The sequence below is a fragment of the Diceros bicornis genome, chromosome 17 (genome assembly GCF_020826845.1).
Source record: "Diceros bicornis minor isolate mBicDic1 chromosome 17, mDicBic1.mat.cur, whole genome shotgun sequence".
NCBI lineage: Eukaryota > Metazoa > Chordata > Mammalia > Perissodactyla > Rhinocerotidae > Diceros > Diceros bicornis.
The window spans coordinates 24,336,306-24,363,153 of NC_080756.1; the positions used below are offsets into that span (position 1 = coordinate 24,336,306).

The following is a 26,848-nucleotide window of genomic DNA, read 5'->3' on the forward strand; positions in this document are numbered from 1 at the left end:
GGGCGGGCGCGCCGGGTCCACGTCGCCTCCACGCCCACCTCCTCCCGCTACGCATCCCCTCCCCTTGCCAAAACTCGGACTCTCGGAGCTGCCCTTATTGTTGGCCGCGTCTGTCACTTTGTGAGGCCGGTGACATGAATGGATGAGCTGGACACACCTTCCAGCCTTCTAGAAAAAAACCCATCCGGATCTGCATAGACAGCGGGAGGGACTCCGCCGGCGCCCCCAGAGCCTACGCCACGGGCCAGGGAAACGCACAGCTCCCCCCTCCCACACTCACTCCTCCCATCCCTTAAAAAACGCCCAACCCAAATAAATACTACCGTTCCAAGCTTGCCGGCGTCTTCCGTGCCATCTCCTCCCCTCAGGGTTTAGCGCGCTCCAGCCCTGCGGGAGGCGGCGGCGCGGGGCCGGGTGCGGGGCGCGCGAGCGAGAGGCGGGCGCGCAGCCGGCCCGCGGGCGCCCCACTATGCTCCCCAGCGCCGTGGCGGCCCACGCCGGCGCCTACTGGGACGTGGTAGCCTCCTCCGGGCTCCTGAACCTCCCCGCAGCGCCAGGCTTTGGTAACCTGGGCAAGAGTTTCCTGATCGAGAACTTGTTGCGGGCCGGAGGCGCCCCGCCGCACGGGCTGCCGCCACCCGCGCCCCACGGCCCGGCGACGGCTCTAGCCACCGCCACCGCCACAGCCGTCGCCGGCGCGCAGGTCCGGCCCCTGCCGGCCAGCCCTGTGCCTCTCAAGCTGTGCCCCGCGGCCGAACAAGTCAGTCCCCCCGGGGCGCCCTACGGCACGCGGTGGGCTTTTCAAGTGCTCAGCGCCTCGGCGGACGGGGCAAGGCTGCCGGGCCGGGCTTCGGCGGACCGCGACTGTACCTTCCATCCTTCAACCCCAGGTGAGCCAGCTCTCCCCTCTGCAGCCGCGCCCGGTGCCTCCCGGCCGGCCGGTCCCGGGATCTGGGCGTGCCGGCTCTGCGCACTGTGCCGAGGGCGCCCCGGCCCCTGTGTGCAGTATTCCGCGCCGGCCTGGGACCTTCCTAGAGCATCTCGAGCTTCAGTGGAAATGCTACTTCGGGGGTAAGGAGGGGACCACCAATAATTGTGATTTTTCCCTCCAGCCCATGCTGCCAGCTTCCTCTATGTCCCCGTCCTTCAACAAGTGGTAGAGCTACCTTGATTTTCAGGCCTTTCCGGAGAAACCCTGAAGGCACCTCGTTGTGTTAGCCGGAAAGGGCAGCCCCAGGCCCGAGATCTCTGAGCTCGCTGGACCAGTTTCATGGTTTTTCCCAAGTTCAGCATTTCTGTCCGCCCGCTCCTGTCCCGGAGGCCGCGCGACACTGGCTCCCTGGAAAGTTCTTGGCAAGTAGAGCTTCGCGCGGCCCTCTTCGGGGTCCTTAGCCTCTCCAAGTGTTGCGACGGTCGGGACAGTTCGAGAACGCGCGCAAAGATCTTTGGAAGGAGAGTTGCGCAAAGTTTTGGCTTTCTCCACTCAGGTTTTTAGATCACTAAGGCGAAAGGAAATCAAGGCCGACTTGTACTTCGTGCTGAGCTGAAACAGTTGAATTGGCGCCTGGAGTGGGAAGTGCAACAATAAGAGGGCATTTACCAAAATAAAGGCAGTTTTGCTTGGTTTGTTGGTAATTCCCCCATAAAACCCAAGTAGTATGACTGAGAAGAGGATGCGGACAGTTTAGTCAAATATTAGCTCAGGCTTGCGGAGGCGCTGCCGAAATTGGCAATGAACAACGGAAAAAGCCTCTTAGAGACCAGGAGCTGATATCCCGCTGGATTAATTTTTTTTTTTCTTTTTAGATTGCTTCCTTAGACTATTTTAACTCATTCTTTTAATCCCATTGGGTTTGTCCAGAATGACTAATAGACGCTTTTTCAGCAGATTCATTGTCCCAGCAAACTGCCGGATCAAATTTATTGCTAATGGCTTTATAGAATTTAACATGTTTAGAACCTGTCCTGGTCTTTCAGTTTGAAATGGTTACTAACAGAAAGGAACAAATATAATTATATGAGCACCGCTCTTATTCACGTAGGGTAAAACCTAAATTCTAGGAAGCCTTTTTGCAGCCTGGGAGAGGAACAAATAACAGTTGAGGCCGAGTATATGTGCCTTGGAAATTTGGGCCACTCTGTTCTTTTTGAAGTATTAAGAAAATTAGAAACGTATAAAGCGGATTCGGGTGGACAAGAGTTAGTAAATAATTAATATTGTCTTATAAAAATAACATTTTCACGAAAATTTGGTGATTTGCATAACTTTTGGTGATTTGGCGTCGTGTTCATAGAAGTTATTTTTCAAGGATTCTTAAATTACTCCTGATCATGATTGGCTACTCAACCATGGAAAGTTACTTAACTTTAACCTTTGTAGATTTTACAGATTAAATTTCGATAAACCAAATGTGAACCAAATGCAGATATTTCAATAACTCTGAAAAATAATTTTGTATATCTTTTTGTTCCGTTCAAAGCATTGCAATTATTGGGAAAAGGGTTTTCTAACTACATTCTTTTTATTTTCAAGAACATATTCATTCTTGTACACTTATTAAAGTGCCAAAATGCAACAGTGATTTTTTGGAATAATTTAGAGGGTATAAGAATTTATGTTTCTCTTTGACGTATTCTAAAATAGTTGAGGTGTATATTTTTTTCCTAATATTTTATTCAGTTCTCATGGAATATTTGATATTCTCCTAGGTAATTTTTGCTTGAACAAATAACTTTTTATTTTAAAAAATCAGGCTTGTAAAGAGTGCATTTAATTTTTGAAACTAGAAAAATATCTTAAAATTAAAACCCCATAAATTTGTGCCCACAAATATGCTGCTTAAAACCAGCATTTACATTCACTTGTTTCTGTAATTTGACAGAGAATGTAGTTTTCTGAACGTTGCCCCAGTTTTATTTAACTGACAGATTATTGCCTTACCGAATGTTGTGGGAATTTTTATACTGTGTAGAATTAGGAAGTTATAATGAGTGCTGACAATGTTACCTATCACCTGAAAATTAGATGAGGATGAAACAGTGAGTGATGTTCTGTAGAGAGTATAAAGGAGATAGAAAGCTACTGTTTTCAGAAAGATAAGATTTCTGTCTGAAGTGTCTGTAAACAACCAGTTCTGATCCTTTAGACACTAACTTAGGAATGGATCACAAAACGTGATTTTTAATCATTTCAGCCTATTGACTATCGACTTTTTTCTCAGCCTTAATGTGTTGAGTGCACCAGTCTAAATGCTGCATGAGAAAACCCCAGAGTTCTTTTTAAGTGCATTGGTGAAATACAGCACTAGAGGATTTATGCCACTGTGTGCATTTCTGCTTCATTATTTTTGTTACCCACATTTAATTATACCGTATATTTCATTCATTCAGCAAATGCTTACTGTGTGTCTCCCATGTGTCAGACTCTGTTCTAGGTCATTGGGATAATCAATGAACAAAACAGATGACTGTCTCTGCCCTTGTGGACCTTAGGTTCCATGTTCTGTACTGCTTTATGGTTTACCAAGCATTTTTGTAGTTGTTAGCTGCTTTAACTCTCATAATAGGCCATTTTTTTCCTACAATGATTATTGTACTTGCTAATTGTGTTTATGTCTGAAGTAACAGTTTAAACATATGTGGACTTGTGAAAGAGAAGAAAATTGCCCCAAATATTCAGGTCCCTTAGATTAGTCTTTCATTGAATATGAGAAACTAACAAGGGATAACGGGATGACCAATTACATGTATCACAATAATAAATCAGATTGTGATTTTGTATCTGAGCCCATAAGGGAAGAACTACTGGCTTTCTCCTGCATCTTGTTATGTGTCTGAAATGTGGTGAAAGTTACACAGTAACACAGATTTCCAGGTCATGTATGAAAGTATAGCTGTCAGTGCTTCATCCCAGAAAATTGGCAAGTCTTTGAGTATTTAGAGCAAGAAAAGGAACACTCTGTAGCTATATGTTGTCAAATTATATAGCTTAAAAACTTAACTTTAAAAGTCAAAGGGCATTCCTCAAGGCTTGAGAGGGACATAGTAGGTAGTAAGTAGGTTCCCCTCCAGGGGTTGTATCTGGAAAAAAAGAAAAAAATCTTGAATTTGTTATAGTTTATTAGTGGAAAACAGGAGGTTTTGCAAATAAATGCTAATCATCAGCGACCCTTCCCCAGAAGCTGATTAATGTCATTATTTGGTGAATATTGTGCTAGATTAAAATATTCATGTTTTTGTTTATAAAAGAGGGTCTTGAAGTGTAAAAAGCTAAAAAAATTAAATTTCTCTTGGTTTGCCACCAATTTTCTTCAAAATAAGTGGAACAAATGGCCTTACTTCTTAATAACATTTATTTTAAACATTTTAGAAAATGTTTGACGTAAACATAATATTCCATTGATTATTAAATCTACTCCTTGTGCTACATATAAAAGGATTAGAAAGCAAATGTTTATTCTGGATAGGTGAGTTGAACTATTATTTTTTTATAGTAATTTTGTTAAGTAAGTTGTACTGTATAATATAGAAATGGGACCAGATCCATAGTATTTTTCCTGGCACCGTGTTAGGATTATTTCTTACCATTAATTCTTCTTATTAATACTTATTACCGTTATTCTTATTATTAATACTTAGTGTGCACTCTCCTTTTCTTGTCCACTTTCTTGTTCCAGTTAGTGTTTATCTGTTAATCCTTGACTCTGTCTTAAACTGCTTGCACCTATGTTTGTGCTCCAACTTGTAGTTTCTTCCACTTTCATTGAGATACACTGAAAGTGTGAAATAAAATAGCTTTTCTTATGTTTTAGGTACTTGGGAGAGGGAGGAGAAGATGGATCTGTGCTCCAAATAGGGATTCCAGTCTAACTGGAGACTTGGTGATCTGACTTGTTAGGCCAGAGTTTGTCATTTATTTTTGCTAACACTCTGCTCTAGATTTGTTTTGGCAAATTAAAATGACAGACTCTTGAATGCTGATGATGCTGACCCAGACCCAGGACAATGAGAACAGAGAATTCGGAAAAGGATAATGACGGGACCCATTCTAGTGGTTCCTCACTCGGGCCATTGCCCTAATAAGCATCCTTTGGTGGAATTTATAGATAATCCCGAACCATATTCTTACTACATCTGTATATTTTTTGTAATCTGCTTGACATATCTTTGGATTTATATTAACGTATTAATAACTTTTACGTAATTCATGAGGAATCAGCTCTGAACAAATTATTATATGGTCCCCAAGTTAATAAACTTCAGGTTCAAGGAGAAGTTCTTACAGAGAAGAGAACCAATAGGACTGATAGTCTCTTTGCTTCTGGTACTGATGGAATAAGCCACACTTCTAACAAAATAATGTCTGAGAAGGAACTGCAACAGGGGAGCAATTTATGTGCATGTAACTGGCCTCTGACTTGAGCACCTATCCCTCTCCCAACCCCTAGCACATGCTTCTCGACTTCACTTTAACAAGAAGGAATCTCAATCTGTTAACATGTATTGAAGTTATTGAGGTTTAATAATAAAATGGGAGTAAATCCAGCAGGCAAGTAGGAACATTTTAGGACTTTCCCCTTAACTCTTATTCACTTTAGGGATTTGAGGGTTATTTTAAGAGACACAATAGTTTGAATGCCCAGAAAATTACGTAAGGATTTATGCAGAAATAAATGTAGGATTCAGCGAGTTCAGGGTTACGTACTGGATGCCATATGTTGTGGGCAATTTAAAAGGATTGTCAATGTTATTTTATCTACATTTGTTTGCCATACATGTGGCTCAGATGTTGGAACCAAAGCTGTGCATTAGACTCCATTGTATACTCTTTGGGTGTGCCACCTCCTTCCTGTTCTTGTGCCCACCAGAAAAAAGTCTCTTTTTGCTGTAAGACATTTTGTGGTTAAGTTTGCTGCTGAACGGTGATAGAAATGGTAGCAACTTGTAAGCAAAGGAAGCAACTTCGGTAATAGTTGTGTTCATAAAATGCTTTGTGATTCCTTGCTATGCAAGTTTTAACAGAAGTGAAATGTTATCATCTTGAAAATATTTAAACAAATATGTCCTTATGTTAGTGTGGGAGGAGATACTTCGTTTACTCCTCACACAACCTACTTTCCACCACCATATTTCTATTGTTGACATTCTCCAACTTTAGAATCCATCTTATATCTTTTGAGAGGACTTGATTTGCAATACTTAATACAGTGTTTATCCACTTAATCTTGGGTTAACAGAGGCTCTCAGTAAAGTTTTTCCTTTAATTACAGTAATTTTTTTTTCGTTATGAAAGTACACATCTTTTAAGTCAGTTAAATAACTTTCAGTTTTCCTTCAAAGACACCTAGAGTTTGCCAGGAATAAAAAGGCAAATTATAAAAAAGAAACAATATGATTTTTATCTAGGAATGCTTGTTAGAATCCTTATTTAAGACTTCATTAGATCATGCTTCTATTTTTATACTCTCTTAGTAAGAAATTGGATTTTTGCCTTAATGTATAATATGCTTACCAGACCCTTGTATATTTTATTCCAAAATGTTTTATTTTACTTTCAATAATGTTTCCACTTTTAATGAAATCTCTCTCTTTCATTCTTTTTAGCCTGCAGTCAGTACTTGATTTGGCAATGCTGAGTGATTCATCACTTTATATAAAGTTACCATAACTGATTTAATTTTTAATAGCATTATTTGTTTTGTCAACCAGCTATTGGGAATATTTCAGGGGCACGTTTTTTGTGAGTTATGTTAATGGTAAACTTAGGCCACTAAAATTCTCTCTGAAGTCAAAGATCAAAAAGCCTCTATAAGTTTTTAGACTTTTGTTTCAGAACCAAAGCATCCAGGAAAAGGAAAGGGAAAAAATAAAAGAAAAATTTCAAGTCTTTTTCTATATATTGCCAAATATTTAATTGCCTTCTTATTTGTAAATATTCCAAAGAAGAACTAGGTTTTTCACTTTTCTTTCACATGTTCAGGCACCATACCATAATAATCTTAATTTTATTAATTCTAAGTGACCATCAGAAATAGAATATATAATATATACATTTCTATAGTCCTCTTGAGAGGACTCAAAATTTCTTGTTCTTTAAAACTTTAAATCTCTAATGCTTTTTAAATTAAAATATGTGAATGAGTCAGTAAGTTATTCTTTGAGAAGGTTTATGTTCATTAAAAGAGATTAAAAACTATGACCGCTGGCAAGTGTTTTAATACACTAACTGAGGGCTGGATTGAGTTTAGATGTGTTGAACCAATTCTGTAGTTATATTGGTCTGAAACAAAAAAATAGTCTGATTCTTCAAAACAGGAACAGTCACACCTATTTGTTCACATATTTTCTACAGGTGCTTTTGCACTACAAATTGAATAGTTGCAACAGAGACGGTCTGGCCTACAAAGCCTAATGTATTTACTATCTAGCCTTTTATAGTAAAAGTTTGCCAACATTTTCTCCAAAGCATAAATGGAAATTTGGGTAAATTTTAAAATACTGTATAGTTTTCTGAGCTGGTTTGAGCAGCATGTCCATCATTTTAAAGCCTAGATTCAAGTCTCAGGTCTTTATATTAATGATTATATAATCCTAAGCAATTCACCTAACCTCATTTAGCCTCTATTTCCTCATTTCAAAATGAGCCCAGATATTAGGGACAGCATTTGACTTTTAAGCACATACCTCAAAAACCCATTGATAAGATACAGGGAAAGATGTGAAAGACTTTCCCCTATTGCTCCATAAGTAAAATATTGGTAAAAGGAGTGTTCTGTATAAGAAACCATCTCAAAACTTAGAGGCTTAAAGGAACAATTTATCATTTTTGCTCAGTTTTGTGGGTTGACTGGGCTCAGCTGGGAGGTTCTCACTTGGAATCGCATGTGGTTGCAGTTAACAAATGTCAGCTGGGGCTGCAGTCATCTGAAGGCTCGACTGTGCTGGATGTCCAAGATGGCTACTCACATGGCTGACAGTTGATGCTGGCTGTTGGCTGGGTGCTCAGCTGGAGCTGTTCATTGCAGCATCTACACTTGGACTTTCCAAGTGCCTTACGTTTCTTATAGCATGGTGCCTGGGTGCTGAAAGGGAGAGTTTTAAGAGCAAACATTCTAAGAAACCTGGGCAGTGGCTGCAAGTCTTCTTATGACTCAGCCTTGGAAGTTCTAGAATGTCACTTCTTCCATATCTTTTGGTCAAGCCAGCCAGCAATACCATCCAAATTCAAGAGAAGGGGAAATAGACCCCACCTCTCTATGAGAGGAGTGTCAAATAATTTGCAGCCATTTAAAATCTGCCTCAGGGTTGGGCTGGCCCCATGGCTTAGTGGTTAGGTGTGCGCACTCTGCTGCTGGCGGCCTGGGTTCGGATCCTGGGCGCACACCGATGCACCGCTTCTCCGGCCATGCTGAGGCTGTGTCCCACATACAGCAACTAGAAGGATGTGCAACTATGACACACAACTATCTACTGGGGCTTTGGGGAAAAAATGGAGGAGGATTGGCAATATATGTTAGCTCAGGGCTGGTCTTCCTCAGCAAAAAGAGGAGGATTAGCATGGATGTTAGCTCAGGGCTGATCTTCCTCACAAAAAAAGAAAAAAAAATCTGCCTCAGGGTAAAATCAGGATAACCATCATCAGACACAATTCTTGCTACATCTGCGTAGACCAATGCAGGAATTAATCGCATAGAGTGGTATAGGTGGGAGCTAAAGGAGCCTTTGCTAAGGCTTTTAGAGTTTTTCAGAGCTACAGGTACTATTCTGTTATGGTATTCTCTTCTGTGGCATTGATTTTATAATAAAAAGAGCAAGAGATTTCCTAAAATATAGCTCATTTTTTTCCAGAACTGTCTAGTGGAGACTCCTTGAAGGGAGAGGCAGCAGTAGTGACCACGTTTGATGGTTGCAATGAACTAGGGCCCCAGAGCTTGAGGAAAGGCCAGACCCTACCCACCTTTGATGTTGTGAGGATAGAGGCGAAGATGCAGGTGGGAGTGTCCAAACAAATGGTTATGGTTACCTATTGCTACAGCATATTATTACTGCAGTAGAATCCTTCCGTTTAGTCCCTCCTTATTCCACCATGTCTTCCGCTGCTGCTAGGTGAATTTTTCTAAAATAATCACCAAGCTACTCAAGAAAACTTTAATTATCCCCATTTGGCTATTAGATCAAGTAAAAATATTCAATTTGTCCTTCCAAACTTTCTTTCCATCAGCTGTGTTTAGCTCCTCCTCGTTGTGTAATGCTCCCTCCTTTGGCCTTGTCCAGTAGTCATGCTGGTCTCCTCAACTGGCCCCATGCATCACCACATCCTTGCCTCCTTTCCTTTGTTTGTGCAAACTCTCCTTCCTGGAATGCCTCTTTCTCTACTTTTGCCATCCCAAATACCTTCCAAATCAAGGTCCAGATTAAGATGTTTTTCCTGCCTCAAGCCTTTTTTGACAAAGCTTTCCTAACAATATTTTCTTTTTACTTCTGTGTATTCAGTGGAAGTCTGGACCAGGCTGTTTCTTTTTATATGTTGTGTTTGAGTTGATCTCAAATTATATAATAATGGTAGGAGTAAAGGCTAACATTTATTGAGTGCCTGCTACATGTCAGGCATTGTTTTATGGTCTTTTCAGCGGTCTCATCGGGTTATACATTATATTCTGCTCTGCAGTCTTTGAAAGAGGCTATGCTAGGAGGACCACTCCTATCCAACTTGATTTAACCCAGTTGGTGTGGGGCCCAGGCATCTGTATCTTTGAAAAGCACTCCAGGTAATTCTAATGTGTATTCAAGGTTGAGACCACTGGTTAGGAAAACTCACAGATCCCATCTCCTTCTTGGGGAATGCCTCAGACTTAACAGAACAAAATTGAATTTGGAGTATGGAGAAATTGACATTTCATTCCTTTGACCAGCAGATTCAAAATCTGTAAGTTAAGGAATATTAAAAAATAGAAATTCTTCTGGGGAGGGAAACTCCTTTTTCGTGTTTATAGTCCTAGCACACAGTGCACTATGTGACACTTGCAATAAATATTATTTGCATGGAATTAAAAGGACAGAATCAAACAAGTAGACCCTGCACTTGGTTTGTCTTCTCATGAGCTGTACGAGAACATTAAGACCTTTGTTTTTCTCTCTCTCAGATATGTGAGACAAAAAATGCTGACTTCTGTTGTTTTCTGATGAGCAGAAAAGTAAGGGATGAATTGACTTAACTTGCTTTCGCTTGTGATTGCAGGCACGTTTGCATGGGGATCACAGAAATGAAGTATTTCCGGGTTGTGTGATAAAATAAATCACACCTTAATAAATAATTGATATTTCTTAGGTCTTACTACTCAAGACAGATGGTTACCGTTCTTTATTTTTGGTGCACTCTACTCCAGATAGTCTGTTCAACTGTGTATTATTTTCAGGTCAGAAGTTTAGATATCTTTATTCTCAGTGCCCATGTATCTGGCACTTGAAGGAGGTCATTAAAGCCATCGTTTTGAAATTATTTAATTCCCTGTTATTCTTTCCCAGAGGTATTTGTTGACCCCTTGGTTGCATTGGTAAGAAATCTTGGAACCTTTTCTCATTTCTTCTCATGCTTCTTAAAATGTGCTACCCAATCGGCATGGCATCGCAGTAGGCTCCTGAAGTTTATTTTAAGGTTTTATTAGTGGTCTTTAGTATTCTTTCTTTGAAATGTCAGTTCAAGTCAGTTAGTACCAGTTTGCATTGATGATAAAAAGAATGTGATTTCACCCCATTAAGATAACCTGTTGTTCTCCATCGGAAAAGAAGAATGAAAATAACAAAAAAAACAATTTAAAAAATGTATTGCTTGCTTTCTAGACAACAGAATTTTGAAAATAATTGCTCTGTAGCTAGGCTTATAACCATCCTTGGCTGTGGGATACTTGTATCACAGAACCCTCTAGTTAAGTTTAAAAAAAAAATCAGGCCAGTTCACCAGTAAGTTGGCTCTAAGTTCCCATTTTAGCTAAACATTCAAAATAATTATTAGATATTTGGTGCTGTATCTTCAGATAAGTCAGAACATCTGATTAAGAAGTGAAAAGTTCGGGCCGGCCCCATGGCTTAGCGGTTAAGTGCGGAAGCTCCGCTACTGGCGGCCCGGGTTCGGATCCCGGGTGCGCACCGATTCACCACTTCTCCGGCCATGCTGAGGCTGTGTCCCACATACAGCAACTAGAAGGATGTGCAACTATGACATACAACTATCTACTGGGGCTTTGGGGAAAAAAAGGAGGAGGATTGGCAATAGATGTTAGCTCAGAGCCGGTCTTCCTCAGCAAAAAGAGGAGGATTAGCATGGATGTTAGCTCAGGGCTGATCTTCCTCACAAAAAAAAAAAAAAAAAGTGAAAAGTTCATGAAGTTTTCTGTGAATAAGAGATTTTAGTCATTTGGATTCAGACAGGCCCCAGTTTAGTTCCAAAATTTTGAAGTCATTTGTTTGTAACTCGTAAGATATTCCCACCGAAACTAGAAGTTAGATTTGTTGGTGGGATACTCCAAAATTTGGAATATCCTAAAGTGTTGTACCAAGAAAACCTAACATCATGCCGAGAACCTGACAGTGTGCATTTTTTCCATGGGAAAGGCCATTTGTTTTTCTCTTATGGAAAGCTTGGGCTCCAGCTCTTACTGCATAACTGACTGTCTCTGTGCATGAAATCCTTGTCCCTCATGGCTAATAACTAAATATTATGCAAAAGTATTTAGGTTTCTCTTGTCCTTTAAAAAAAATTTGCTGAAAACAGTCATCATCACATTCCAGATACATGCCCATTAGAGGTTGAATGTTCATGAATGAATGAAATAGCATGTGTTAAATACATAGCCAGTCCAGTGCCTGGCATATAGTCATCATAAATATTATCATCCTTACATATTATCTTATAAATATTGTCATCATATTATTATCCTTACATATTATCATCATAAATATTGTTCACGAAGCCTACCGTGACTTGTTCCTCACATGATAAATGATAAGGTGACTGCCCCTAGGTTCCATTGATGGGCTTTGAAATGCATATCATCCGGGATGAAATAGCCTTGTTCTCTGCCCTTTTCAAAGCATCTTCAAAGTGGTTTTTAACGGCTTACAAAAGTTTTAACACATCTGTCAACTTGTCACTTTGTTTTTATCAAATGTGTTTCCATTTTGCTCGTTGCTTTAAGAAGTATGTGGTTTACAAACATTTGAAAGTGTAATGTATATATTTTAATGCATTGCGTTGTTTTAAATGGTTATTTCCTAACTCCTTTCAACACTCCTGCAATCACATGCTCAGCTGGATTAGCATTTGACTATGTCAAAGTAGGAGCATGTTAAAAAAAAATGGAGCACTTAATTGGAATTTCACAGCAATTTCCACATAAACCAGCTTAAACAAGGTGCATTTATGTATAGCAATCAAGAATTGACTAATCTCCTGTGTAAATATATGTGTGTCAAAGAGGTGATTTAAAATGGTGAAGAAATTCTACACAATAGAACTTTAAGCCTGGTCATGTCACATGTAGTTTTTAAGCCGTAGAGTTGTTACTGTAGATAGCATGTTATGTTGATTACAGCATTACTATATTAAGATAGGATAATATAAAGCAATATAACAGACTGTTCAATTAAGACTTTTTCTGGTTAAATTTAACACTAAGATCGTATATCTCAGAACCTCATTTATCACAAATGAATTTACTTGATCACTTGTCTCAAATGAACCATTCACTTTTTTTATCCTTTATTTTTCCATTTTTAGGTCTACAAGGTTAGAATGAGAAATAGTTTGACTAGAATAGTAAAATTGGTAATTTGTACATATTGTGCATTGTTATTTTAATAGTATTATTAGTGTACGTATTTTCTACATTTTATATTGAGCAAAAATATTTCTTTTGTGTGTTTCCAGCTATCACGATAAATGTTTAATTATATGTATACAAATGCAACATTGCTGAGTCTTTTTCTTTTACCTCAATTTAAAAAGTGCCAAACAGCACAATGGCCATAACTTAATTGTCTGTGGAGTGTTTATTTTGGAGTTGAAATAACTTAGTTAACAAATGCTTGAGAATAAACACGAGGCAACTTTTATACATAGAAATATATTTCCATTTTTCAAAGTACTTCATATATTTATAAAAATAATGGAAAATGTAGCTGCCTCAAAAATTCCATACTCTTGAAATATAATTTAAGATGTTAACTTTAAATGAATGATTTATCATTTCCATGATGGGTTTATAGTCAATATTAGAACAACTTATAATAACAATGAAAATTTTAAAAAAGTTTTATAGAACTTTTTGAACACCACAATGGGTCTCCTTTTTATACTTTGCTTAGTTCTGTATTTTCAAAACAGCATTAAAACAAATATTTTATTTAATTAATTAATTTATTTTTTAAGATTTTATTTATTTATTTTTTCCCCCCAAAGCCCCAGTAGATAGCCCCATGTCATAGCTGCACACCCCTCTAGTTGCTGTATCCTGGACGCGACCTCAGCGTGGCGGGAGATGCGGTGCGTCGGTGCGCGCCCGGGATCCGAACCCGGGCCACCAGCAGTAGAGCGCGTGCACTCAACCGCTAAGCCACGGGGCCAGCCCAAAAAACAAATATTTTATTATTTGAAAATCCAGATATTAAACATTAATATTGACAACTTTCCACTATAGTATAGAAAAAAGCCTGTGTTTATTATTAATTTGCAATTTGAAGGCATTAAGGACCCTGAGGCTATAAAGTTCTTATTGGGCAATATACTTATTTTGATATATCCTTCAAAGATATTGGTGGAAATAAACACATGCTTATCAGTTGGTTAAAATATAAGTCTGAAATTACTGTATTCTTGAAAAAGGTACATATTCGTTTCAAAATAATATTCACTGTGTATGATTAAGAAAAGAAAAAAGTTGCCATTGAATTTGAAGGGAGAATAATAAAAATATTTATTTTCAAGTCATGTTCTAGATTTCAAGGTTGTCTGTTATGGAAGATACTGTATTTCAGGGTGTGTCAGGGGAGCAGGGAGGGGGTTAATTCCTGATCCTCATTCTTTACCTAAGAAGATCAGAAATTTCCTGTTTCTTAGTTTTACAGATCATTCATTCATTTATTGAAAACTTATTGACTATTTAGAATGTGTCAGACGCTCTGCTGGGTATGCAATGGTAAAAGCAAGTTGCCCATCTTCAGGAAGTCTCACCCATATTTATATTGTATTAAACCCCATTATACTAGAGGACATGGTGCGTTTAAGGTACTTACCCAAAGACTGGCTTACAGTAAGTGCTCAATTAAGAAGAGCTATAATTAAGGTTTGTGACATCCTTTATAGCTACTTTTCATCTACTGAGAAACAGTTTAAAATTTCTTTATTTACAAGAGTGATGATAACTATCCCATGTGTATGTATTGAAAATGTTATGAATAGTGTAGTTTAATAAAATGAGCAGAACAGAATTATATGGCAACTCCCTATACTATAAACACAAATTCTTTCAGGTTGACTAGATTTCTCTTAAACATGTAAAAGTAATCAGAAAAACCTCTTTTTGTTATGGAATTGTTTAGTAAAATTTGCTATTATCAACTTTGGAATCCAACTAACTATATATTTCAAAGAACCTTCTGAAAATAGACCAGAGGGTAATATAATGTCTTTAAAAAATTAAACTTAAGCACATAACATTCAAGTTGTTTCTTGGTAAGTATTGTATCTACAGCTGTGCTATTCAATATGATAGTGCCTAGCCACATGAGTCTATTTAAATTTAAAATAATTTAAATGAAGAATTCAGTTACCCAGTCATACTAGCCACATTTCAAGTGCTCAGTAGCCCTATGTGGCAAGTAGACACCATATTGAACAGTGCAGATAGAGAACATTGCCATCATCACAGGTAGTTCACTTGGGCGGTGTTGCTCCAAGATATTTTAAATATAGGAATATTTGATATTTACCACTTATAATTATGACCACACCGAAAGTCAACTATTAAGTTTGGTTTTGACAATTTGAGTCCTTCTACCACATCTTCGAAGTCTTGATTAAATTATTTGGCAAGCTCTTTGACAGATAAAGGCTACTCTAAAGTGACTTTAATTTCAGTAAAAGTTATAATTAAGTAAAGGCTCCAAAAATGAAGTGCTTTACTCAGTGACTTTTGGGAAAGTGGAATTTTGAATGTTGTCTAAAAGAAATGGCTAATCAATGAGATCCATGCTTTCTCTGCAGCGCCTTCCAAACCTTTTTTTCTGAGTGCCCCGCCATTCTACTCGGCATGCTGCGGTGGGTCCTGTCGGCGCCCTGCATCCCCCACTGCCTTTGCAAGTAAGTTTTTATGCTTCATCAGCAATGCCTCAGTTATTCTGTAAACCAAAGCAGCGGGATTTAATGCGCTCTGGAAAACTAATTGGTAATGCAATGGCAAGGAGCTAATTCCTCGCTAAAAATCACAGCGATCCTATTCAGGAGGTTTCCAGAGATTTATCAAACCTCAGCACACTGAGCAATTGTGAGCGGTTTCTAGTGGCATTGAAACCCAGGGCTAACACACCAAGGAAAGCAACTTGTTTTCCGTTTGATATAAAAGATCTCAGAGGGACCGGTTTGGCTCTTTTTGAAATGTGCAGCAATACTCATTTACAGAAGAAAAAAGAGAGGAAGGAAAGCTAAGATACTGTGCTGTGTAAAATTTCCATCCAGCTTAAAATGTGAGACAGAAAGTCGCTAGGTGTCCATAGAAAATAATTTAAAATTGTTAAGATTGTAAAAGGAGATAAATACCTCCTCTTCATGATCTTGAAGAAAACCAACCAGGGTTGTAGGAAGTATTTTCAAGAGAACTTTTCTTTGAACGTTACAAAATTTTAATAGTGTCCAGGGGTGGAATGAGAATGACAACTTTCAAAAACTTGTAGAATGTGCGCGCACACGCACACACACACAAGCAAAAAAAGAAATATCTAACTAAAAATAAACAAAATTCATCTTGATCTTGAGATTTCTAGGTCAGATAAGAATCTGTAGACAGAGAATTTGGGTTTACGATGGAGAAGTCCAGTGAAGGGGTGCATTTATTTCATCTGCCCCAGAGAAGACGTTTATTCAGGTGTACAGCTCTGTCAGGCGAAAAGTGAAATAGGAGTTGAGTCAGACTGAGGTACAGAGCACGGGCACGGGTGAATTCAGATCCTATGCTTGTGTTTTATGAATGTTTCAGGAGAGCGGTTGCTCAACAGAATGATTCCTGACAAGTGAGGCAGCAAATGCTGGCCGTTTAATGAGCTGCAAGCTTCTGAGCATCTCTTTAGGGGGCTGATACTTTCCCACAGAGCACTTTACATGGCTGGGACCCGGCCACAATGGGTGACAGACCCGTGACCAATTGTCGCTTTCACTTGACTCATCCACACGCGACCTCACCACGATTTTTCACTGTGCAGATGAACTTTAGGAACCGTTTCATATGGAAAAGGCTTGGGCAAGGGTCAGTTGCCCTTTTGTATCGTCATAAAGCCAGGCTCTGTGCGTCAGTCTTTTCCCCTGTCTCACATTCCAAGTGAATTTCTGGACACCATTTAAAGCACTTGACTGAAAAATAAAGCAGTGAATGAAAGTGACTTTTATAGACTCATTCTAGCTCATCTTCCCATATAACCCTGTCCACCTGAAAAGGGATTTAGTGGATGAGCTGAGTGTATACAGGGCTGGCTGAATACATAGGGTCCATTATCAACTGTGGGGACTGTTTATTAACCAGGACCGATACACTACTATTTTGGAAGTGACCTATTAATTGTCCATTTAACTAGAATGTATTGATTCAAATAGAAAAATAGAAACCATGACTAAACCTTTTACTCGCTCCTTCAAGGTGGTCTCCTATGAGGGTAATTGAAAACTGTTGTGCAAATTAAGGAGACATTTATCACCATATATTAGAGGATTAGGAAGAGACTGCTAAAGTACAGACTTAAAACCCAAATATCTGATACCATAGCATAGTGGCATCTCTGTGGAATTAAATCTTCAGTGTTGTATTCCAGGGGTGGAGATTAAAAGAGGTCCCACATCAGGTTTCGGTGATTTCACCTGGGTATAGTACTGGTCTTCTACTTTAGAAAATGTCTGGCAATGTAGTTTAGGTAAGTGGAAATGGACAAAAAAATTCCACATAACAGGGGGACATTCATGTACGTATGAGTGTGTGTGTATATTCGTTTTTTAGTAGTGTTTTAATAAGAGTCTCTAAGCCATAAAAAGTACACTAATGCCCAGGCTAGTTTAATAAATAGAGCACATAAAAGTAATTCTGAAGACATTCCTAGATAACTTCATCTTTGCAATTGCTTGAAAAATTACTTTAAGCAAGTCTCATTTTCCTCCATTTGCTTCTTAGTTCTTCCCACTTTATGGCGTAACCATTGTACATTGTGGTGTGTATCCCTGGAGGCTTATAAAATTCTATGTTTGTCTGTTTTATTTAATAAAACACACAAGGGGAAAATCAGCGCAGTTCAGATCAGGGGTAGAGAATGCTGCATTTGGTTGGTCTCCATTTCTAAAGTTGGCGTTTTAAAACAATGTAGAGATGCCACAAGTGTTTTTAATAAACTTTGGTATCTCATTAGTTATAAATCTGAAATGAATTTCTTGTTTTATTATTTATAATGTTGATTGTATTGGCAGCAAATAATAATGAAACGGTGGATTTATGCTGTCAATAAAAAATTTTACATAACCATGATACCAACGAACGGTTAATAAGGCTTACATCTCCACAGTAATCTTTCTTATTTAAGGCATTTACTAGATTTTCTTTTCTTCTTTTTTTAATAATGAGAACGATTTTTATGGCCAAGAATTTCAATTTTTTTCTATTGTAAAAAGAAGGAAAACAAACTGTCTAAGTAATCTGGTGTTAAGTTTCAGCATGGACAGCCAAAATTCAGGTTTTATACTAAAAATTTTAAGAAGTGATGAAATCAGTGGCCCTTATCACTGTTTCACAATGTTGATCTCACTCTTTTTGAAAGTGTAGGATCAGATCAATATATCCATAACTAGCAAGTGAAATATCATTTTGACTCTTTTAACATGATTCACTTGTTTAAAGTTGAGTTAGTTTTTCTTATTAACCTTTTAGATTTATGATTGATTTGTTGTTGCAATGTGGAAACAATCATTCGTCCAGTGCCCTGCTCGCATATAGTAAGAAGTTTAATAGGCTGTTTAAACACAACCCTTACAGAGGAGAGAAATTAAAATGCAGTGGTAAAAGTTCTTCTCTCCCACAAAGCAGTGTAAGGAAAATCTTTGATATACATCCATAAGGTTCTTTTCAAAATAACACCATTTCTCAGCTAAAAAGAAATAGAAAGTTGTGGAAATTATGCAGAGAATGACCTTAAAAAAAAAACTACCTGAAAAAGTATAGGAGTCTTAATTATGTAGACTAGCTAATTGAATTAATCAGATAAATATTTTGTTTTGTCTTTGAGTACCCAACTTGAATTTGACCTTTCGAGAATTTTATACATTAAAAGACAAAGTTTAAATTTGGAGCAGCAGGGGCCAGCCTGGTGGCGCAAGCAGTTAAGTGCGTGCACTCCACTGCGGCGGCCTGGGGTTTGCCAGTTCGGATCCCGGGCGCGCACCGACGCACCGCTTGTCAAACCATGCTGTGGTGGCGTCCCATATAAAGTGGAGGAAGATGGGCACGGATGTTAGCCCAGGGACAGTCTTCCTCAGCAACAAAAAAAAAAAAAAAAAAAAAGGAAGATTGGCAGATGTCAGCACAGGGCTGATCTCCTCACCAAAAAAAAAAAAAATTTGGAGCAGCATTGTAAGAATATGAGTAGGGGAATATTCTTCTGGGACAAACTGCTTTGCCTTTTTCTTGGGAGATGAATTTGTGTTCTATATTTTGAGATCATTTTACTATCTTCCCTTCTGTGTTAAAAATTAAAACAACATAATATACTCTCCAAATTTGAATTTAGGATTTTGTTGAAGACAGCAGGGAAGGGACATTATTTTACTATTGTGAATGTGGGTTGGTCCTGTGAGTGTCACTGTCAAAGATGGGCAATGCTCTGATTAGTATTCTGGCCACCTGACCTGGCAGTGTTCTCTTCTGCTGTCAGCTGGAGCGGTGAGTGAGCTGAGGAAACTGACGAAGATGTATGGAGGTCCACAAAAGGCTGCATAGAAGTTTCTTTTGTAAGGATTTGTCTTTAGCCCTCTAAGATCTTCAGAGGGATGCAGCATTTTGTTCTAATAAGAGAAAGAAGCCTAATTGTTTTGGTGAAAACGTAATCTGGTTTGTGCAATAAGTTGAATGTAGGTTTTGACTTCTCAGTAGTGAAGGGAGAGGTGCTCCATAGATAAATGACAGTCGGTCAGCCAGGGAGAATGGTTAAAGGAGCCAGAGACTCAAAGACAATAGATTTTCCAAGTTGATGGCTCTATTCAGCACTTCTGCAGAGGCAGTGAAAGTATTTGAGCAACTGTTCCTGGAATGGGGTTCCCAAATGTTCAAAAGTGGAGGGTGGGGATGGGAGGGGAACTGTTTGGCACTGTAGGGTGCTTATCCCTGATCTTGTCTATAGCCCTTGCCTGAACATAACATGAAATCTCATAGGGCACCTGATAAAGTCCTGATTGTAGATTCTTAATAACAAGTGTACAAGTACAGAATAGGGGAGGGAGAGAAGTGGCTGAATAGAACAAAGTAGCAAAGGATTGTACTCTTAGCTCCCTATGTGTCTACAGAACGATATGCGGATGTTGGGTTGTGCTGTTAGAAAGAGTCTCCAGAACAAGGGAGTTAGTAGTCCTACTGGACCCTGTAATGGTCGGACTGCCTCCCCCTGTTCAGTTCTGGAGGCCTACTTTAAAAGGCACAATGGAGAAATTTGCATATAAAAACCAGGTCAGGAGGTAGTCAGCAACTAAAATGGTGAAAGGTCTATATGACTGGTCAGGAATTTTTTAAAGCAATTGAATATGTTTGCCCTGGGGGAGAAGAAAAATAATAAGGAGAACATGAGAGTTACCATCAAATTAGATATACTATATTCAATATAAATATAAAGGATAGAATTGGGGCGAGTAAGTGAAGTTTAGTGGAAGTTGAATTTGGGCTTAATATAAGGCAAAAATTTTTAGCAAATCAAACTGTATGATAATGAGGCATTATCATATAGCATTCCCAAATACTAGATTATGTAGAAATTGGAAGATAGACTTCTAGTTTAAATAGGGCAGAGCAGGCAAATGCTGTCTCTTTTCTCTCCAAACCTCAAATCTGTAGGAATTACGTAAAACACACACACACACCTCCACACTTGAAAATAAGAAGGGTAAGAAAGCTCTTCATGGGAGAGAAATTGAGAAATCTCTAAAAGACAGGAGATGGGAAGTTACAGCTGTGAGTTTTGTTGCAGAAAAAGGTGAGCCCACAGACAAGAACCATCCCATGTTTGAGGAAAGCTGACTGGAGGAAGGAGACACAGACTCAAGGTTTGAAATAACTTATGTTTGAGGAAATAGTTAATGGAGGCTGATGGCACCTTAGCTGGCCTGGTGGAGAGGCCCGGATTAATCAGATGACCTCTTGTTTCTTCTAGCTCTGAGAAGCTACTATTGAATGTGTATGAAAGGATGAAAGAATTCTGCTTCTGAAAGGTTTGTTGGTAATCCCTGACTTGAGCTATCCTGAAATAATCTTAATTTTTTTTACTAAAAGCCTTGAGGCGTCTAGATTCAGTGCTGCTTCATAAACTTGTGCTGTGATTTTCCTTACAAAGTCAGGAAGATACTGGGTTTTCAATTAATTTTTAATACAGAAAGCCTGTGTAAACTCAGAAAGAAAACCTGAAACAACATGGCTTATTGGGAGTGGCCATCATTGAGCACTATTTGTGTTGCTGTGATCCCAAGGTAGCCCAGATTGGAAGTAGAGGCTGGAACAGGAGAACAGGAAACAGCAAGGCCCGTGCCTGGGCAGGGTCCAGAAGCTTACGGTGGAGCAAAGGACAATAGTGGGCATGAATGATCCAAAACCTTTACAGAACTGCCTAATGCAATAAGGTGAAAGGATGTAGGACAAAGGAAGCTGCCCTAAATGGGATCAATAATCCAGAGATTCAGATGAGTTAAGATGAGTCTAAACATCACACAAAGTGCTAGCACACAGTTCGTGGGACGGGACTCTCTTGGCTTGCAGGGGTAACAAGACAAGGCAGAGCTGCAGCTATTTGCTCTTGGGCTGATGTCTAGAAAGTGACTGTATTGAGTCCCCCTTTGTGTTCTAGGTTGCTGGCTGTTATAAGCAGCAGTGCCCTGTCTTCAGAGTTAAGGTGTGTTTTCTGGAGGTCAAGGCAAAGGGAGAGGCAAAGGCTTCCACTAGTTTGTCTGATGCTGTGTTTCTTTACTGCTCCCCCCACCCAACAGTGTCATTCACACACAGCCCACCTCTATTTGTAGTGCTCTTCATTAGGCCCATTACACACAGGGATTCCGTGGAGGATAGTGCTTGGGGACCATCTCAGGATCCAGGGAATCTTGCCTTCGAAAACTTTTCTATCCTAGGTCACTCTGCCATTTTGATGTGACTCTCCCCACCTCCTGACCTCTCTCCCTGCCCACTCATAGCTTTGACAATCTTTGGTATAATTTTAAAGAGCATTGATTGGCCTCACTCTGCTTTGGTGTGTGACCTGAATTGCACAACTGAACTTTCTGGAGCCTCAGTTTTTTCCTATGGAAATTGGCGATGTTAATATCTACCTCTGGGGATTGTTGTAAAGGTTAAATGACATGCTGCATGTAGTTGGCACATACATCAGCACATGTTTAGCCTTAAATATATATGGAAACTACATTATAAAATAATAACAATGATAACCCCAAATTGGTAGAGCCTCTAGTACCTTGAATTGGTGGCCCTGGCCTTTAAAGCCTCTTTTCTACTACATGCCTTAAACTCTTTATCTGTTTATTTTTATATTATTCATTTTTTGTCACCTAGAAGTTTCTATACAAGTCAACATTTGTCATGAATTTAGGAATATGGAGGTATTTGTTGTTTATAACTTTTCAGTACCTTCTGAAAGATTTTTGAGTCACCAAGTTTGTGAAGTCCGTATGTTTGTTTTGCAGGTGTAAATTTGAGCACATGTTCATAGGTTTAGAAGGTGTGAACATGGTGTAGGTTCATCATGTGGTTTATGGTTAGATCCAGAGGTAGCCCATAAGGGACTCGTGGGTGAGACATGGAAAGGAGCATCAATGGTAGAGGTAGCATCTTGTAGGAACTTGTGACCCATCACTTTATGAAAAGAAGCAGAATCTGGGTATTGAGAGCAGTGCTAAGAGAAACCAGGCAACTAGCAAGGAAAGGAAGAATGTAATATTCCTTATCTTTGCCATATTTTTTGCTTGTTCATTGGTTGTATTTGTATTTGTCATAGGGCAGTTAAACTTGAGGGCCAGACCCGAGAGTTAACTCTGTGGCCCTCACAAACACTCCAGATCTCTCAGCGACTGAGGTCTGGTTTGGGTCCATGACCCCCAAAATGTTAGTGTTTACCACATTGGTGAGAATAATTTATTTGTAGATTCCCTTGATGGCAATCTTCTTTCTCTTTACTTAGAAATAGCTCATTAGGAAAACCTATGGATTTTTATTAAAAGTTTTAGGGCCATTTAAATGTGTTACCCATTATTTTATTTAAACAAGTAGATTTTGGGGGAGAAGGGGTTAAAACGAGTGGAATCATGACCCCTACTTATAAAACCTCTACTTAGAAAAAAATAGATTTAGATTTTTTGAACTAGCCTTATGGGTCCATAAATTTGTTTTATTTCTATATACATATAAAAAGTTTTATTAACTCAGAGAATATTGGCTTTTCTAAAATGCCAGGTTGGTCAGGTCCTCCTTGAAAGACTTTCTTCCATGGCAAGTTATAACCTTAATTTGTTTCAGTCACCCCTGGCCCTAATCTACCTTCCTAGCTTATCTCCTGTGTTCTTCCCATTCATACCCTGCAATCTGGAAATACCAAGCTGTGTGAGATTCCTAGATCACCCATGCTTCACATTTGTCCTCACCCTGCTCATGCGTCTGCAAATGTTAATCCCTCTGCTCTGCCTGCCTGTGTCTAGATGGCCAGCAAGAGGAATTGCTGTTCTTATAGCTGCTCTTCTCTCTCAGGATTTACTCTGTTGGCCTCCAAGACTAAGTGGCTTCTTATCTGGTGCTTAAATGCTTTCTGTCCTATGGTCTGCGGGTATTTATCTCGCTGTATTCCTGCTGTCTGTATTCTTCTCAGACCTCTCCTTATCAACTGTGAGCACCTGAAGGATGGATTGGATTCATCTTCACTTGTCACTCAGCAACAACTCAGTCACTCTGCAGATTATCCCCAAAAGGTTGCTGCAATGTTTGCTTGTTCTCCTTAGAAAATAGAACCAGACTTAAAATGTATTGTGGAGATGAATTATTTGTCCATAACTCTACAACGATCACCTTAGTGTTTATTTTTGTCTTTTCATTCTTTTTTCTCTGCATTTTTACTTAGTTATAAGCATAGCATGTATCTTACATGTCATACGTATTATAGCATATTTTCTTTGCTGCTGTCTGATCTTTGTAGTCCTCATCTTTAATGATGCTTTAAAATTTCACCGAGCAGATACAGCATAATGTACTTATGCGTTTCTTTACCTTTGGATATTTAAGTTTCTCCCCCTAATTTTTTTTTTTAATTTTTTGTTTATTGCAGTTCTCCCCCTAATTTTTAATACATATGGCTGTAATAGTGGTATATTGGATACATTTACCAGTTAAGAATGCTGGAATCAAAATGTCGAGTGAGATGGGCACGCTGGGATTTGAGGACGCAGGTACCAGGCTGTATTGGAGATGCCGTGTAGTCCAGGCTCGCACACCGATCCAGGACGGGGTGCAAAAGCCTGTGGTCACAGACAGGAGCTCTGGCTGTGTTTGTAAGTGTTTCTTCCTTCCCATTCTTGACCCGTCACGCCTGAGTAAGGAAGCAGTGGGGGGCAGAGGAAGGAGCCAAGAATTTGGATTCGGAAGGCTTTGCCACCAGCTGAGCTCAGTGTCCTTTCTAAGCTTTGGACCTTAACCACTCTGAACATTTCTTCATCTGTATAGAGCATGCCTATAACATATGATTCTTATAAGAATCAAATGAAATCCAATAAGGGGAAGTAAAAGAGATTTGTGAGATCCTTATTGTGGGCTAGGCACTGAAATTTTCTTGTGCTATTTTATCAACTCCTTAGAGCAACCCTGTAAAATAAGCTGAAAGAGACTGAGTAACTTGCTCCAAGTCACACAGGTAAGTGCTGAGATCTAAACCCAGTTCTTCCACACTCCAAAGCCCTTTGTCTTGAGGCTTCCTCGAGAGCCATCATCCCAACAGATGAATCTGTGCTCTGAAATAATGCAGAAGAGCTGATTCCATGGTCTCTCTACCAAGGAAAGTTCAGAGAAGAAAAACATTTAGAAAAAGGTGAACATATTGAGATATTTAGAATATTATTGACCAGTATTTCATAAAACTACTTAAATCTCTGATAAAGAAATAGTGAATCTAGTTGTCAAGACCTGACTTCAAGATATGACCTTGGCATGAGACAGGCAAAAAAAAGAAATTGATGCTGTAAATGGAGAATTAACCAAGATCTCATGAGAGGATGAATGGAAAGAGCATCAATAAAAGTAGATCTTGGTAAAGAGTTGGGCTTGGTGACATCCCAGGGGCTATGGCGTTTCTAAGGAGATGCGAATGTTACAGAGCTGGAGGGAAAGAGGGAGAGGCCAGTGGTTCCTCTTGCAGTGTGAGGATGAACTGGAGCGGGATGTAACTCAGGGCTGAGAGACTAGCTGGGAGATGTTTGCAATCTTTTAGACAAATAGGAAAGGAAGCTACCATATTAAAGAAGTAGAATTGACAAGATTTGTTCATTTATTGACATTTTCCTTCTAAAATACAAGTCGGATTGTGTCGATATTGTGTGAGTTGAGTATTTGTCTTGGAATGAGTCTTCTTGGGTTTGAAGGCCTAGCCATGTGACCTCAGACAAAGTTACTTAAGCTACCTAAGCTTATTTATTCATCTGTAAAATGGGGAGAATAATAGTAGCATTCATGGCATAGATTGGTTGGGAGAGTTAAATGAAATAATGCGTGTCAGCACTTAGCAGAGTAAGTATAACAGGATGGAGTAGGTGTTCAGTGTATGTTTATTATTATCATGTTACACCCTGCTTAAACATCTTCTGTTGATCTTCACTACCTATTGGACAATGTCCCAAACCCTTGTAGTTCTCTATGATCTGGCTCCATGCCACTCCCTAATCTCTATGCCAGAGGTCCAGATATCTTCAAGAGCCTGGCAGGTAAAAAGCAAGCTATGTGAGGCTGTGGCAAACTGGGGGCCACATGCTCCATCTCAAGGGGGCGCCTGCTACTCACTCTGGTAGCTCTTTGCTTTGTGGAAAGGTGAGCCCCTTGTGGTTACCTTTGAAGAGAAGTTGGAATCCTGGACTTCACGTGAAACCTCCCGCTTATTAAATGTGGACAACTGAATCAGAATTCTTACCCAACGCTCGAGGACCAAACAAAGGCCAGGTGCAGGCTGGATAGGGTAGCCAGCTTGCACCCTCGGCTGCATGCCCTTCCCAGCCTTGCGGACTGCCTTCTTTCCCTTGGATAGACTTTAGTCCTCCATGCCTTAGTGCTTTAGACATACTAGTCACTCTGCCTGGCGTGGCCTTGATTCTTTCTCTCTTGAACTGGATTGTTCTTTGAGACTCGGCTCGACCTGACTATTTTCTCTGAACTCATCATTTCCTCCTTTGTGATGCCAGAGCATTTTGTAGATCATTCTAATCTTTCTATTGAAGACACTCATTTGCTTGTTTATTTAAAAATAATTATTAAGCACTAAAATGCGTACCAGCTGTAGCTGTAAACCGGAGTCCCTCTTCCCCCGGTGCCTGTGTATTCTGAAGTGATGTGCATGTGTCAGTCCTCCCATGAGAAGGTGAGCTCCTTGAGGGCAGGGACCATGTGCTGTTTGTCTGGTTTCCTCAGCAGTTAGCCCAGTGAGCCTGATACCCAGTGTACTCGTGTTCTCTTGCTGCTGTAATGAATTTCCACAAACCTAGCATCGTAATGCAAATGTATTATCTTACAGTTATGGAGGCCAGAAGTCTGAAGTGGGTCTTACTGGATTAAAATCAAGGTGTCAGCAGGGCTACGTTCCTCCTGGAGGCTCTAGGGGAGACTCTGTTTCCTTGTCTTTTCCAGTTTCTAGTGGCTGCCTACATTTCTTGGATTGTGGCCCCTTCCTCTGTCTTCAAATCAGAAAGTGTAGCATCCTTAAATCTCTCTTTGACTATGACTTCCTTTTTTGCCTCCCTCTTCCGCTTATAAGGACTCCAGTGATTACATTGGGCCCATCTGGATACTCCAGGATACTCTGCTAATCTCAAGGTCAGCTGATTAGCAACTGTAATTCCATTTGCATCCTTAATTCCCTTTTGCCATGCAATGTAACATATTCACAGGTTCTGGGGATTGGGACATGGACATCTTTAGGAAGGCCATTACTCTGCCTACCACAACTGGGAAGCTGAATGAATGAATGAATGGTGAATGATGAATGAAACTCTCAGAGGATGAGAACACTGTTGTGCTGGCCACACAAAGGCAGAAAAAGTAGTAAATGTCTCTGACCTGAAGGAGTTGATGATCAACTGAATTGGGGGGTGATGACT

The 26,848-nt window shown here is 39.5% G+C and overlaps 1 protein-coding gene across 1 annotated transcript in view; it reads left to right on the forward strand.

The window, feature by feature from the left end:
- Window positions 1-434: 434 nt before the first annotated feature.
- The window catches only part of DBX2 (developing brain homeobox 2), a 35,186-nt gene continuing 8,772 nt past the window's right edge, over window positions 435-26,848 (forward strand). The window contains exons 1-2 of the mRNA XM_058558452.1: window positions 435-890; window positions 15,260-15,355. Of these exons, the coding sequence (XP_058414435.1) occupies window positions 470-890; window positions 15,260-15,355 (517 nt within the window). The 5' untranslated portion in view covers window positions 435-469. The remainder of the gene's footprint in view (window positions 891-15,259; window positions 15,356-26,848) is intronic.